This window comes from Bufo bufo, chromosome 3 (genome assembly GCF_905171765.1).
Source record: "Bufo bufo chromosome 3, aBufBuf1.1, whole genome shotgun sequence".
Taxonomy (NCBI): Eukaryota; Metazoa; Chordata; class Amphibia; order Anura; family Bufonidae; genus Bufo; species Bufo bufo.
The window spans coordinates 647,732,486-647,748,239 of record NC_053391.1 but is presented as its reverse complement, the minus strand read 5'-3'; the positions used below and the strand labels follow the sequence as shown (position 1 = coordinate 647,748,239).

The window sequence follows — 15,754 nt, the reverse complement described above, 5'->3', positions numbered from 1 at the left end:
GGCGCCCTGTGCTCTTCACAGATGAAAGCAGGTTCACACTGAGCACATGTGACAGACGTGACAGAGTCTTGAGACGCCGTGGAGAACGTTCTGCTGCCTGCAACATCCTCCAGCATGACCGATTTGGCATTGGTTAAGTAATGGTGTGGGGTGGCATTTCTTTAGAGGGCCGCACAGCCCTCTATGTGCTCGCCAGAGGTAGCCTGACTGCCATTAGGTACCGAGATGAGATCCTCAGACCCCTTGTGAGACCATATGCTGGTGCGGTTGGCCCTGGGTTCCTCCTAATGCAAGACAATGCTAGACCTCATGTGGCTGGAGTGTGTCAGCAGTTCCTGCAAGACGAAGGCATTGATGCTATGGACTGGCCCGCCCGTTCCCCAGACCTGAATCCAATTGAGCACATCTGGGACATCATGTCTCGCTCTATCCACCAACGTCACGTTGCACCACAGACTGTCCAGGAGTTGGCAGATGCTTTAGTCCAGGTCTGGGAGGAGATCCCTCAGGAGACCGTCCGCCACCTCATCAGGAGCATGCACAGGCGTTGTAGGGAGGTAATACAGGCACGTGGAGGCCACACACACTACTGAGCCTCATTTTGACTTGTTTTAAGGACATTACATCAAAGTTGGATCAGCCTGTAGTGTGTTTTTCCACTTTAATTTTGAGTGTGACTCCAAATCCAGACCTCCATGGGTTGAAAAATTTGACTTCCATTTTTTTATTTTTGTGTGATTTTGTTGTCAGCACATTCAACTATGTAAAGAACAAAGTATTTCAGAAGAATATTTAATTAATTCAGATCTAGGATGTGTTATTTTTGTGTTCCCTTTATTTTTTTGAGCAGTGTAGGAGGATAGCTGGGCTGAGAGACCCAGGGCATGTATCCCTGGTGGCAGGTGCTAGCTACCCCACTGAACGGGATTCACCTTGTATCTGCGGATGGCTAGCTTCCTCTTCCTGGTCTCACTATCCCTCTGTAATAGTGTATTACACATCTGGAACACCTGCTGCATCACCGCGTCTTGTCTCAGATCATCCCGACCCTGTCAATGAGATCAGAAGGATGAGCCTTAATTAAATGCCATCACAAACATACTTATTTCTGAAAAATACTCTACGAAATTCTCCCTGCGCAGCAAATCATGCGGCAGTGTCACATTTATTGCTTCTAAGATAATTCTCGGCCACTTGAGTTTTAGGGTTCATTCACACGTCCGTATGTGTTTTGTGGATCCGCAAAACACGGACACCGCTAATGTGCGTTCCACATTTTGCAGACCACACATCGCCAGCACACTCATAGAAAATGCCTTTTCTTGTCCTCAATTGCGGTACGGAAGTGCGGATCCGCAAATGCGGACAGCACATTCCGGCCCCATTTAAAAAATGAATGGGTCCGCACCTGTTCCGCAAAATTGCGGAACAGATGTGGACCCATTTTGCGGACGTGTGAATGGACCCTTATGCTAATAAACCGTTACCACATTCACAGTGTCACAGTCTCTCTGCGTCAATCCTTGTCTCATTTCAATGTTTGTGCCTTCTTTTTTCGTTCCTCCTCACAATGTCAGCAGTATGTAAATTCCAGCCTAGGACGGGAAGGCGGTGGGGCTGTCATAAGCTACCCTTGTAAAGATGGCAGCTTTATATATGCTCCGATATTCACAAGACTTGAGAAGAACAGAACCTTCTTCAAGACCAATTCCAGTCACAGTGGTTATCATTGGTGCAGTAAACATCCCTAAATCAAATGGTACTGAAATATGACAAAAACATCTTGCTAAATTCTTCTACATTCTGAATTTTACTGCATTGCTTTAAAAACTCAGCGCGCCCCCTGTTGAGTAAAGTACTTTGATTGTGGGGCAAGGGAAGAGATAACTTCTCAAAACCATACTTTGGGCCCAGCAAAGTGATAACCTTTTTACAAGATCAGAAACTAAGTATCTTTTGTCTTCTAGTAGTAAATGGTATAATACCGCCCTCTCATGGACAAAAATATGGATCTGAACAAGTAGAAAACAGAATTGACAATTTCCTTCTTTAGTAAAGAAATTTTGTGAATTTGTGTTTGGATGATAAAGAAACATAACTTCCATGGAAATGTCAGCTTTCATGTTTTGGTTGAAATATTTATATTCCAGTACAAAAAAAAAAGATTTGCCATGGAAATCAAATAAAAAAAAAAAATAATAAAAAAAAGATCTTATTTAAACCTTGCAGATCCCCCACTGATTCTGAAGAGGGTCATCACTGCGGCCAGTAACTGGCACTCCCCGTCATTTCCTGCTCCATCGAGAAAGTGGAGAGCAGTAGGGACCAGAAGCAGCAGGAGATTGGAAAGGTGAGTATATGCTCATTTATCTTTTTAACATTTCATGGCCATGGCAAGATTTTTTTTGTGCACTGGAATACCCCTTTAACTACACTAAAAGAGGTGACGTGCACCACACCTTGTTGCTAACCATTCTAGGTCCAGCTTCTGTTTTTAAAGTGGATCTGCTTGGGTGATAAACCCGTACTCACTGCTTAAAATCCTCCACAATCTAGCACTGCCAAGCTCTTTGCTATGTTGGCATGCCCTACAGACATATTATGGGCTGAAGCTATCACTGGTCAGTAAAGCATGTCATCACTGTAGCAATATAAGCACAGACCAGTAGAGGACTATGGGACTGGCAGTAGAGGACTATGACCAGTAGAGGACTATGGGCACTGTCTGCCAGACCAGGCCACGGGTGTGTCTGTAGCCTTATCTGTCCCATTTTCCACGTACCTGATAAGACTGGTTCTGTTTCCGTACCATGTCTTAAAGGGTTTCTGTCACCCCGCAAAACTCATATTTTTTTTTTTTGGGCTAGTTAGATTGCTCATAGTGCGATATAGCAGAATATAATGGTATTACTTACTTTCATGCGGCCGATTCTTTATAAAACAAACTTTTATAATATGTAAATGAGGGCTCTACCAGCAAGTAGGGCGTCTACTTGCTGGTAGCTGCTGCAGAAATTCGCCCCCTCGCCGTGTTGATTGACAGGGCCAGCCGTGATCTCCTCCTCCGGCCGGCCCTGTCAGTAATTCAAAAATCGCGCGCCTCGCGTCATTCGGCGCAGGCGCTCTGAGATGAGGAGGCTCGTATCCTCAGCACTCCCTCAGTGCGCCTGCGCCGATGACGTCTTCTCTTTCGGTGATGTCATCGGCGCAGGCGCACTGAGGGAGTGCTGAGGATACGAGCCTCCTCATCTCAGAGCGCCTGCGCCGAATGACGCGAGGCGCGCGATTTTTGAATTACTGACAGGGCCGGCCGGAGGAGGAGATCACGGCTGGCCCTGTCAATCAACACGGCGAGGGGGCGGTTGCTGCTGCAGCTACCAGCAAGTAGACGCCCTACTTGCTGGTAGAGCCCTCATTTACATATTATAAAAGTTCGTTTTATAAAGAATCGGCCGCATGAAAGTAAGTAAGAGCATTATATTCTGCTATATCGCGCTATGAGGAATCTAACTATCCAAAAAAAAAAAAATGAGTTTTGCGGGGTGACAGAAACCCTTTAATGATGCATTGAAATATTATCTGCATGTTTACCTTCAGCTAAATTAATATTTAACCACCCAAATATCATGCAGTTATAGAGACCGCGGAAAACGCTGCACATTTCTGCAATACACTTGAAATGCACATCATCCATCAAGAGATAAACGCGACAACTCCTAAACCGTGTTCGGCACATGTTAATTCTGTACAAATGATGGTTATTTTGGCAGAAAACACTTAAAAAGTTCTGCTTACTAGAACAAAAAACAAACAAATACGCTGACAGTACCTTGACAAGCTGTCGTCTCTCCTTCCCGTCTGAACCCACACAGTCAATTATTTTTGGAAGATTCAGACCCCCAGCCAAGCGGAACTCAGGCTTGAAAGATGTAATTGTCACCAAGTTTTCATACTTCCCGCTGGGATCAACCTGAATGTGAGAGAGAAAAGAAACTCAGGAAATATCCACCCGCCTTCCTATCAATTCACACTTGTGGCGTAAATAAGAGATATAAGAAATGTCATCCAGATCGTCAGCAAGCGGATGTCAGGAGGTGTTACATTTACTTCATGTGTTATATTACAGCACGGCCATAGACGTGGAGATTATCTTCGTATCAGGCCATAGGCAAGACCCCCTGCATGGTTTGGACAGAAGAGTGGACGTGACTATCGCACTCAGCCTCATGGAAGTGAATGATACCGAGCACAGCCGCTATACAATGTACGGCGCTGTGCTTGGTGAGCACAGAGAAGACCACGGCGCTCACAGGAGCGTCGGTACCTTCTCAAACAGCTGATCGACTGGGGTCCTGGGTGTCGATCAGATACTAATGACCCATCCTGAGGATAGGTCATCAGTAGTAAAATCCCAGAAAACCCCTTTAAAGGGAGTCTGTCAGCAGTTTTGGCTATGCTAAACTGCTAGCAGCACAAGGTGGTAGGGGCTAGCAAGAACATGAGAAACATCATTTGTGGAGCTTTTATCATCAGGAGTAGTGAGAATCTGAACTTATATTCTGCCAAATTCTACTCCAGCAAGTGTCCAGGAGGTGGACTTCTTTGTGATGTGGTCTCTGCCTTCAGTGGTCTTCAGCTGTCATTCTGATCTGAATAACAGCTGAAGACCACTACCGATGTCACTCAGATGGGAGAGGATGTGTAGAAGCTCAATATAGAGGGCCCTTCACATGAAGCTCTGTCTCTATGGCTCTCACAGAAGCAGAATCTGGCAGAATAAAGGTTCATATTCACACTATTCCTGATAATAAATGATGCACAAATGGTACGTTTGTACTGCTCTCCCCAGCCCCTAGCTAGTGATGTCAGCTGTTTAGTAAGGTCAAAACTGCTGACAGGCTCCCTTTAATGTTTCAAGAGAAACGTTGCGGCCAATGCGCAACAATGACAACTATGCGATGCCACTTTTCTCCATACAGGGAGACAGTGACGCTGTGCATGATTAGCGGCATTACTGCTATTTTATTGCAATTTGTGGGCGACCCCATAGAGGGTCCTTACACACATGAATTTGGCTCTGGTGGGTTTTTTTTTTTTTTTAAGTGAAAAAAAAAATGCCAAAATAACCACAGGTGTTTTCTTGGCATTTTTTTTTTTTTTTTACAGGGAGTGTGACATACCAGTAACGTTTTCTTCACCTATAAAGAAGGTATTGTAAAAAAAAACATAAAAAATGCCAAGAGCTCCAGCACGCAGTTTTTTCTTTTTAAAAAGAGGTCAGAAATAAATAAAAAAATTATCTAATTAACAAAAACACCAGTAGCAAAAAACAAACAAACGCTTGTGTGACCTGCGTTTTATATTTCTCGTAGACCTTCAGCTAACCTCTGGAGCTGGCATTTTTACAGCAAAAAAAAAAAAACTACTAAAAACCTCTGTGTGAAAGCATCCTAACAGTGGTTTAACCCTTTCTTTTTGATGCAGTTTTTGGAGTCACAGCCAGAAGTGGGTCCAGCAGGTAGGAGAATGTCCTTCATTTATATTTCACATTCCTTTTCAATCCACTGTAAGCAAATATCAGATTGAGGCCTCTTGCACACGAACGTTGTGTGCCCGTGGCGGTATTGCGAATGCGGACCCATTGGGTGGTCCGCAATCACGGAGATGCGGAACAGAAGCACGGATCGGAACCCCACAGAAGCACTACGTGGTGTTTCTGTCCGTGTCTCTGCACTGCAAAAAAATAGAACTTGCTCTATTATTTTGCGGTGCGGACGGATCACGGACCCATTCAAGTTCATCGGGTCTCGATCCGTCCCGGCCGCCGCACGAACGTCGACGGTGCATTGGGGACAGCAAATTGTGGTCCCCAATGCACGGAACGGATGCACAACGTTTGTGTGCAAGAGGCCTGAATCTGTCACCATGACAGTAGTGCTGCACATAAGGAGTCCAGATTGCTGTACCGGCACAATGGACAGGACTACTGTGCACGTGCACGGCGGCACTTTTTCGTAGTTTTTGCTCTTCATACACAGAAGAGTTATGGTTGGCGGGGTGAGATGCTTTTCATGCAGCTCTTGGAAGGTAGTGACTGAGCAGTCTACGGATGGATGTCTTTGTTTTGGCTGATGTCACTAATCATGTTTCAAGGCTCCTGACTGGGTTGAACTTGGACTTACATGGCGCTTACTTATAGGTGGTACTAGAGGCAGGTTTCTTCCTTCTGGAGGAGAGGTAATTTGCATACTTTTTCCCCAGTGACCATTGCCTGTAAGACTCCCTACACCAGCAAAGGCCTCTTATCCAGTCTACCCTCATTTTTCCAGATGAGGAGCATAAACTCCAAAACAGACGTGTCTCTAGTTTATCTCATATCCCTAGTCATGTTTCAAGACTCATCATGAGCTGGATTTTGATAGGGTAACTACCTACAGGCAGGTGCGTAGCTAAAGGCTCATGTGCCCTGGTGCAAGAGTTCAGCTTGGCCCCCCCTTCCCTCAGTGCTTTGTGGCCAGGGAAGCAAATAGACTTCATGCTGCCCGAGACAAAAATTTACATGGCACCCCACCCTGCCAAATTCTTGACCTAACCCCTTCCCTCCAGCCAGAGGTGTAACTTGACCAACATGCACTTTCACTTTCAACACTGGTGTCTTCTTATGCAGCACAAGGGTCGTTGGGCCCCCTCAGGCTCCTGGGCCCGGTAGCGACTGCTACCTCTGCACCCCTATAGCTACGCCCCTGCCTACAGGTGGCACTAGAGAGACAGTCTTATTCCTTCTGGAGGAGGGCTAATAGAAAAATACCAAACCATTGAAAATTGTCATCCTCCTAGAAATGTAATTGGGTGTTACCAGTTTGGTGTGTGCACCTAAACACACTGACACTATCCAACCCGTATAGTCAGAACCAGAGTGTTCAGGGACAATACAATCTGATGAAGGGAATAGTAGCACCCAGTAGTATTTCTAGGAGGAACAAGAGAGGAAAGGCACAGTACAGAGAAGACGCTCCGTTATTGTTGTTTCATGAAGAATACAAGACTTCACAGAAGATGGACAAGTCAGCACAGATTACAGGTCCTCTTCAAGACCAGTCGGTTCATAGACATCATATTTATTCCAACTGAACATACTAATTTTACCTAATCAACAGGTAAATATGCTGATTTGGCTAAATCCCCCATATACTGCAATGTATGCATGGCCACCTTCTGCTGGGAATAATGACTGGAAGTACAAAGGGACGATGAACTCCCATTAGTAGATGCCCTCCTACCTTAAGCTCCATGGTAGGAATGACGACGTCCTGCAGGTTTTTCAGTTTAGTGATGGGCTGATCTGATGGGATGGGTATTGCTTCTATAATTTGGAAGGCAGAAACATTATCAAGTAATGCTCCCTAGGATCTGAGTAATTACAACGTTGTATCACATGCCAAGCAGCGTGCCCTCAACTTACTGCGCTGAGCTTTCCATTGGTTGGCATCCATGTTTGCTAATATTATGTAAGCGTCACACAGCCTCTCGACGTCTCGCACCATGTGCGCCCTGTGCTTCCTTATGGTATTCACTATATTGGATGCAGCTTCCATACGATCCTACAGGTACACACAAAATATTACGCATAATCAATGGGATAGGGTAGCCGTTAATCAGAATTAAAGGACATCTGTCATTTGTACCCATAAAACTGGCTGACCCGTTACATGTGCGCTTGGCAGCTGAAGACATCTGTGTTGGTCCCGTGTTCATATGTGCCCGCATTGCTAAGAAAAATGAGGTTATAATATGTGCAAACGAGCCTCTAGGAGCAACGGGGGCGTTACCATTACACCTAGAGGCTCTGCCCTCTTTGCAACTGCCGCGGCCTCTCCATTTTGATTGAAAGGGCCAGGCAGTGTAAATGCCATCATGCCTGGTCCTGTCAATCAAAGTGCAGAGTGCTTGTCAATTGCAGAGAAAGTGGAGCCTCTAGGTGTAATGGCAACGCCCAGGTTGCTCCTAGAGGCTCCTTTGCATAAATGAAAACATCATTTTTGCACATGTAACAGGTCAGTCAGTTTCATAGGTACAAATCTGCTGACAGATGCCCTTTAAATACCCTAATAGGGAATGCTGATAGAACAGACAGAGGTTCTCAGTTCAGGTCTGTCATCGGTTAGCCAGAGAGAAGGGAAACTAGAAAGAGCATCTCACCCTGGAGCGGCCGGCACATCTGTACATCACACAAACAGTCTATGGATCCCAACAGTGTAATGCTTTAGTTCTCTGGAGATGACCAGGCGGAGGAAGTGAACACTTGCTGCTATTGTCCTCTACAGATTACAGCTGGTCAATAGTGGTCCAGCTTAATTCAAATCCAGAGCCTCATTACAAGGAGGACACCCTGTGATCAGTTTAAAACCCAAGGTGATTCTCCCAAGGTGATAACCCCTTCAAAGGGGTTGTTCACCTTTGGGGGCCTAATTGCCAGACTCACCCATGTCTCTGGATCTCTGGAGGGGAAGCATACTTTACCTTTTCCCTGCCGCTGAGTTCCTGTTCCTTCGGTTCCCCCACAGCATCATCTGATTTGATGCAGGTCATGTGGGCACTGCAGAGGGGATGTGGGCACTGCAGAGGGGATGTGTCCCCGACGCATCAAGTCATTGGATCATGCAACGCATGGGGGACATGTCGGCACTGCGGCCAGTCATGGGCTGTAGTGGAGACATGACCCACGTCAAACCAGATGTTGACGCGGCAGCGGGTGGACCAAGGAGCCCGGGAACCAGTGTAAGTAAAAGTATACACCTTCTGCAAGTCTGGTTACATCGGAGGGTCTGGCAGAGAGGCCCCCGAAGGAGAACATCCCCTTTAATTTGCCCACCATAAGTAGTTCCTAGGACAGATATCATAATCTCCTAATGTCACATACTGTACATTATGATGACCCAACCCTTCCCTATACAAGAGTGGAAGTGGGGGGCAAGAAAGTCTCACTAACTCGTGTTGTAGGCGAGCTATCTTCTACTGTATGGTCCCCTTTACAAAGTCCTGGGCAGACTATAATTTACAGATGGCATTGTCATGATCGATATGAGGGCTGAACTTCTGCTTTCTAAATCAGCGATGTCCAAACTATTGCTCTCCAGCTGTCACAAAACTCCAAATCTCAGCACTGAGAGGGGCTGCGGGAGGACCAGCTCTCTAACTAACACTGTATATTAGGCACATAAAGCAGAAGACTACCTCATCGGTCTGTGATATCTTCTTTGGGGCATTCTTGGAGAGACGGCCTCGTTTCACGACCTCGGACTTCATAAGGAGATCGTCTTTATTGGCATTTGCTAATGCCAGTATAATAAAGAGCGTGTGATAGGGGTGGTCCAGAGAGGTTTGGCTGATCACCTGTAGAGAAATGTGGCAGGTTAGTGTACAAATGACCAATGTAATACTTGAAATAGAAACAGGGGTGTGCAACTCAAGTTTATGCCTCCATCACTGCCCTGTTTGAGGGCATATTGTTACTACAAGTTATCAGGACAGCATCAAATTGCGTAAGCATCCTGCGCTCCTGGTTCTAGCATGGTGTCACCCTGTTACCCTTGTGCTATGTGTGCCCATCAACCTGACGGGCTACCGGTCTACTGTCTGTGTACAAGGGGCTGCCTCTGTCCAGCCTGCCACCTTCACTACTCCTAGCCTCTTCTTCCAGATAAGGGGACATTACAATGCGTGTTAATGAGTTATGAGCAAATACACAGCAGAGTCACATTATTATGACCACGAGGTAATATCCAGAGTAACCACCGTGTGCAGCTAGACGGGCTGGGAGTGACTCCATAAGGTCCTGGTAGGTTGTCGCAGGTATGTGGAGCCATGCTGACTGCAGTGCATCCCACAGCTGCTGGAGGGAGAATCCACAGAGCGAAGACGAAGATCGAGGTGCATCCACAGATGCTCAATTAGGTTCAAGTCCGGGAGATTAGGGGGCCCAGGTCGTACTTGGAAGGCTTCTAATCACTGTTGGACATTTTTAGCTGTGTGACATGTTGCATTGTCTTGCTGGAAGATCCCATCCGCCCCAGGGAAGACAATCAGCATGTATGGGTGTATGTGATCTGCAAGGATGGATTCATACCCAAATCGGTTGAGAATGCCTTCTACATGGACGGGTGGGACAAAAAATACCAAGAAAACATTCCCCAGACACCATAACGCTGCCACCACCAGCTTGTGTTCCTCCAGCAATGGATGCAGGGTTTTGTTCTCTGATGTTTCTCGCCGGACCCGCCAATATCCATCCATTTGATGTAAACGTGACTCATCAGAAAAGGCAACCTTTTGCCAATCAGCAGAGCTCCAATTCCGAAATTGCTGTTAAAATTGAAGCTTTTTCTGCTGATGCACTATCCTGATGATCCGTCTGCTTCAGAGCCCATACACAGTAGGGTTCGCTGAGCTGTTGTGTTAGACACATGTCTGGTAGCTCTCTGGTTCATTTTGGCGGTGAGCTGCTCCACTGTAGTGCGTCGGTCCGTCCTCGCATCCCTTTGTAGCCGGTGCTCACCTCTCACATCAATGGTACGTAGTGCTCCGCATTTCCCATATTGCGTATTCGCAGTGGTACCATTTGTGCACTCACTGTACACTTTCACCACAGCAGCGCATGAACAGTTCACAAACTCCGCAATTTCGGAAATACTGGCATCCTTGGCCCAAAAGCCAATAATCATTTATTTTTGATACTACGATAAATCGCCCCTTTTACCCATGACAGCAACGAGGGATGTGTGTGCAGACAACCTATCACACACCTTATATTACCCACCGAGCCAGCTCAGCACATGTCACTTCCTTCAGGAGCTGCAGACATAGAAAGTGGTCATGGGACTCAGATTTGTATGTAGTGTGTCATAAGTGAGCTTACGTGTGCAGTAATTATGTGGATCCATGTATGTAGAGAGAGTGTGTTTGTATGTAAGGAGTGTTATTTTTGCATTCATGTAGTAAGTGTGAGTATGTACACGCAATGAGCATATGTGCTTGTATATGCATGTATTTAGTGTGTACACATACAGTCAGGTCCATAAATATTGGGACATCGACACAATTGTCCATCTTCACTGTGAAGCGCCGTCCAATGAGTTCTGAAGCATTTGGCTGAATATGAACAGATAATATTGCCCGAAACACTTCAGAATTCATCCTGCTGCTTTTGTCAGCAGTCACATCATCAATAAATACAAGAGAACCAGTTCCATTGGCAGCCATACATGCCCCCGCCATGACACTACCACCACCATGCTTCACTGATGAGGTGGTATGCTTAGGATCATGAGCAGTTCCTTTCCTTCTCCATATTCTTCTCTTCCCATCACTCTGGTACAAGTTGATCTTGGTCTCATCTGTCCATAGGACGTTGTTCCAGAACTGTGAAGGCTTTATTAGATGTCGTTTGGCAAACTCTAATCTGGTCTTCCTGTTTTTGAGGCTCACCAATGGTTTACATCTTGTGGTGAACCCTCTGTATTCACTCTGGTGAAGTCTTCTCCTGATTGTTGACTTTGACACACATACACTTACCTCCTGGAGAGTGTTCTTGATCTGGCCAACTGTTGTGAAGGGTGTTTTTTTCACCAGGGAAAGAATTCTTCGGTCATCCACCACAGTTGTTTTCCGTGGTCTTCTGGGTCTTTTGGTGTTGCTGAGCTCACCGATGCGTTCCTTCTTTATAAGAATGTTCCAAACTGTTGTTTTGGCCGCGCCTAATGTTTTTGCTATCTCTCTGATGGGTTTGTTGTGTTTTTTTCAGCCTAATGATGGCTTGCTTCACTGATAGTGACAGCTCTTTGGATCTCATCTTGAGAGTTGACAGCAACAGATTCCAAATGCAAATGGCACACTGGAAATGAACTCTGGACCTTTTATCTGCTCATTGTAATTGGGATAATGAGGGAATAACACACACCTGGCCATGGAACCGCTGAGAAGCCAATTGTCCCATTACTTTTGGTCCCTTAACAAGTGGGAGGCACATATGCAAACTGTTGTAATTCCTACACCGTTCACCTGATTTGGATGTAAATACCCTCAAACTAAAGCTGACAGTCTGCAGTTAAAGCACATCTTGTTCGTTTCATTTCAAATCCATTGTGGTGGTGTATAGAGCCAAAAATGTTAGAATTGTGTTGATGTCCCAATATTTATGGACCTGACTGTATGTGCAGTCAGTGTGTGAGTGTATGTATGCCATGAGTGTGCATGTCTAGGTGCTGGCATGTTGTGACATAAGGTGGCATTTGCTGGGCACTGCAATGCTGCAGTAGTAAGCTCTATACTGTAGAGCCGCAGTCACTGTGTACCTCTGTCTGCCCTCTGTGCAGAGGCCTGAGTCACATTTCATATATCAGGTATCTGCAAATGTTTCAGTTTTTCAATTACATTTATCATCTTATCAGAAATGGAATATTTCGGTTTATTTTCCCCTCCATTTCCTTTTCCATTTCCTTGCATTTTGTTTGAACACTTGACGACTGTTTGGATTGCTCATTCATTACGGAGTCTGCCTCCTTTACACAGCAGCATGGTGCCTGCCGTACTACTTTGCATTCCAGTATTGCCGCCCCCTTACTTTACAATCTTCTTGGCGACCCCTCTTGCTTTTGTCAGCAGAATTTGCCGGCCCATTTATCTGGGCGGTATTATTCGTTTTATTATGCTGCTCTACTGGGATCAGCAGCACGCCTATTATTAATTTTGCCTTGTCCCAGTCGTGCACTTCATGCTGGGACGTTCCAAGACATCTTGTCCTTCTTCACACTGAACGCATTAACTGTTATGCGGGGAGTGTGGACTCGTACGTAACCTAATTACAGATCGTACTTGTCCTGAACACAATCTCAATAGGGATTATTGTGATGAAGAATGTAATAAGAAGAGAAGCTGACTCTGGACATGCACCATCTGATGAAATAACGTATTTACAGCTTTGCCACAGAATTACATTATTGAGCACTTCGTGGAAATCCTGTCTCCCCATCTTCTTGGTCCCCATGCGAGCGGCCAGCTGGTACATCAGAGGGAGGAACTTGTAGGAGGGGATCTTCTGGGAATCTTTCTGTAAGAGAAACGTCAGAATATTAATTAACCCCAGTAAATTTTACATCCATATTACAGCACATTTATATATGAGAGGTAAGAAAAATGACTAGGGGTGCACAGCAAAGTATTATATTGTAATATTGAATTCATTCGTTTAGTGCTCATTTTTTGGCATCAGTTTCGCTCCGATCTCTTGCGATAGTTTCCGTTCAGTCTGGAAAGGGGTTGAAGACCATTGACTTTAAGGGCCATTTATAAATGTATCTAAAAGTAACACAAATGTTCCTACTGTTTACTTTCTGCAGCTCCTATGCTGGTTATGGGTCTCTATGGCAACAGACAACAAACTGTAGTCTGATCCCCCAGTCATACTCTTCTCCATTTCTCTCCTAACTCTTGTTACACTATGAAATGCTAGTTTGTAAAAAGTAAGGGACAGATGGAAGAAAGCATGACCGTACAATCAGACTACACAGGGTTTGTTTGTGGTCTGTTACCATGGAGACACATAGGCCTGTATAGGAGCTGTAGAAAAACGATTTAAGAAAGACTATATCCAAACTTGCTTCACTTTTTATTGGAAGAATAAAAAAAAATTATTGTGCCGTTGGACATGTTAAAAAAAACGCTAATCAATGCTAAAAGGAAGCAAGAGATATAGAAGAAAAGAAATATAGTTGCCTCTACTGTTTGAGTCAGGATCATGCAGAATATGCTGCAGACTGACAGAAAGGTCTCCTGCAGAGAACATGGATAATGCCCTGCTGATCTGCTCCATATTTTCTGCAGACCATCTGAAGGGGCAGGGATTAAACCTTTTGTCCTACTGTAGACAGGACACAGCAGGGAGACTCCTGCTCCAGCCACTTGTCCTACAGCTTGCCACAGGACCGTGAGAAGGAGGAACATGGATGACCTCCTGGGACGCAGAGAGATTTCTTGATGTATTTCTCAGTTTTAGGCCTCTTGCACACGACCGTATGTATTTTGTGATCCGCAAAAAAACAGATCCGCAAAAAATAAATAAAACGGATGACATCCGTGTGCATTCCGTATTTTCCGGAACGGAACAGCTGGCTTTTCATAGAACAGTACTATACTTGTACGTAATGCGGACAATAATAGGACATGTTCTATTTTTTTGCGTAACGGAAACACGGACATACGGAAACGGAAAGCACATGGAGTAACTTTAGTTTTTTTTGCGGATCCATTGAAGTGAATGGTTCCGCATACGGTCCGCAAAAAAATAAAAAAACGGAACGGACACGGAAAGAAAAACGAGATTTTTGTGAACTCACCTGTAAAATCTCTTTCTCGCTTTATTCATTGGGGGACACAGGACCGTGGGTATAGCTTGCTGCTGCCACTAGGAGGCGACACTAGGCTGAAAGCTGTTAGCTCCTCCCCTGCAGGCTATACCCCCTCCAGCCTGGAGAGAGCATATCAGTTTGTGCTTCAGCAGTAGGAGAAACAGGACCGAAACAAAACACAACCAGTAAGGACCACTGCCCAACAAAAAAACCAAACCGGACACCAGCCCCAACCGGCAACTCGGACCCACTGGCCTCATAATAAAAGAAAAAATGGGTGGGTGCTGTGTCCCCCAATGAATAAAGCGAGAAAGAGATTTTACAGGTGAGTTCACAAAAATCTCGTTTTCTCGCTCATATCATTGGGGGACACAGGACCGTGGGACGTCCTAAAGCAGTCCCCGGGGCGGGAAACAACCACTGGCCCAGAACAAAACCAACTCCCTCCGGTAAGACACTACACTGCGGCCTGCAAAACTCTGCGGCCAAGAGCAGCATCCGCCGAGGCGAAAGAATGCACTCGGTAAAATTTCGTGAAGGTGTGTAAAGAGGACCAAGTCGCTGCCTTACACAATTGAGACGCCGAAGCGTGGTGAAGGTGAGCCCAAGAAGCCCCGACCGCCCTGGTAGAGTGAGCCGTGATACTGGGAGGAGGGACCTTGCCCTTAGAGCGGTAGGCCTCTGCAATGGCCGATCTAATCCACCGAGCAATCGTCACCTTCGAGGCTGCCAAACCTTTACGAGGACCTTCCGAGATTACGAACAGGGAGTCCGTACGTCTAAAAGGGGCCACCACTGCCAGGTAGATCCGCAAGGCCCGTACCACATCCAGACGGTGGAGAGCCACCTCCCTAGGAAGAGAAGGCTCAGGGCAAAAAGAGGGCAGAACAATGTCCTCATTAACATGAAACGCCGACACCACCTTCGGCAGGAAGGACGGCACTGTCCGGAGTACTACCTTGTCTTGATGAAACACCAAGAAGGCTCTTTGGACAAGAGAGCCGCCAGTTCCGACACCCGCCGGATGGAGGTAATTGCAACCAGAAACGCAACCTTCTATGAAAGCATGCGAAGGGAGACTGATCGCAGAGGTTCCAATGGCTCGGACTGGAGCGCTACCAGCACCAGATTCAGGTCCCAGGAATGCAACGGTGGCCGATAAGGGACTGCGGTGTGAGCCACTCCCTGTATGAAAGTCTTGACCGGACCCAACACCGCCAGTGTACGCTGGAAAAAAATGGAAAGAGCAGAAACCTGACCTTTCAGCGAACTCAGAGCTAGTCCCAGCTCTAAACCCGCCTGAAGGAAAGCCAGCACCGTAGGGAGGGAAAACTGCCTGGGAGGAAGATCCC

General features: G+C 46.0%; 1 protein-coding gene across 1 annotated transcript in view; it reads right to left on the bottom strand.

The window, feature by feature from the left end:
- Nucleotides 1-15,754, bottom strand: part of ATM (ATM serine/threonine kinase) — a 181,343-nt gene that overhangs the window by 15,134 nt on the left and 150,455 nt on the right. Inside the window, exons 51-56 of the mRNA XM_040426253.1 lie at nucleotides 12,992-13,105; nucleotides 9,235-9,393; nucleotides 7,463-7,601; nucleotides 7,281-7,363; nucleotides 3,830-3,970; nucleotides 933-1,049 (exon numbers count right to left, since the gene is read on the bottom strand). Of these exons, the coding sequence (XP_040282187.1) occupies nucleotides 933-1,049; nucleotides 3,830-3,970; nucleotides 7,281-7,363; nucleotides 7,463-7,601; nucleotides 9,235-9,393; nucleotides 12,992-13,105 (753 nt within the window). The remainder of the gene's footprint in view (nucleotides 1-932; nucleotides 1,050-3,829; nucleotides 3,971-7,280; nucleotides 7,364-7,462; nucleotides 7,602-9,234; nucleotides 9,394-12,991; nucleotides 13,106-15,754) is intronic.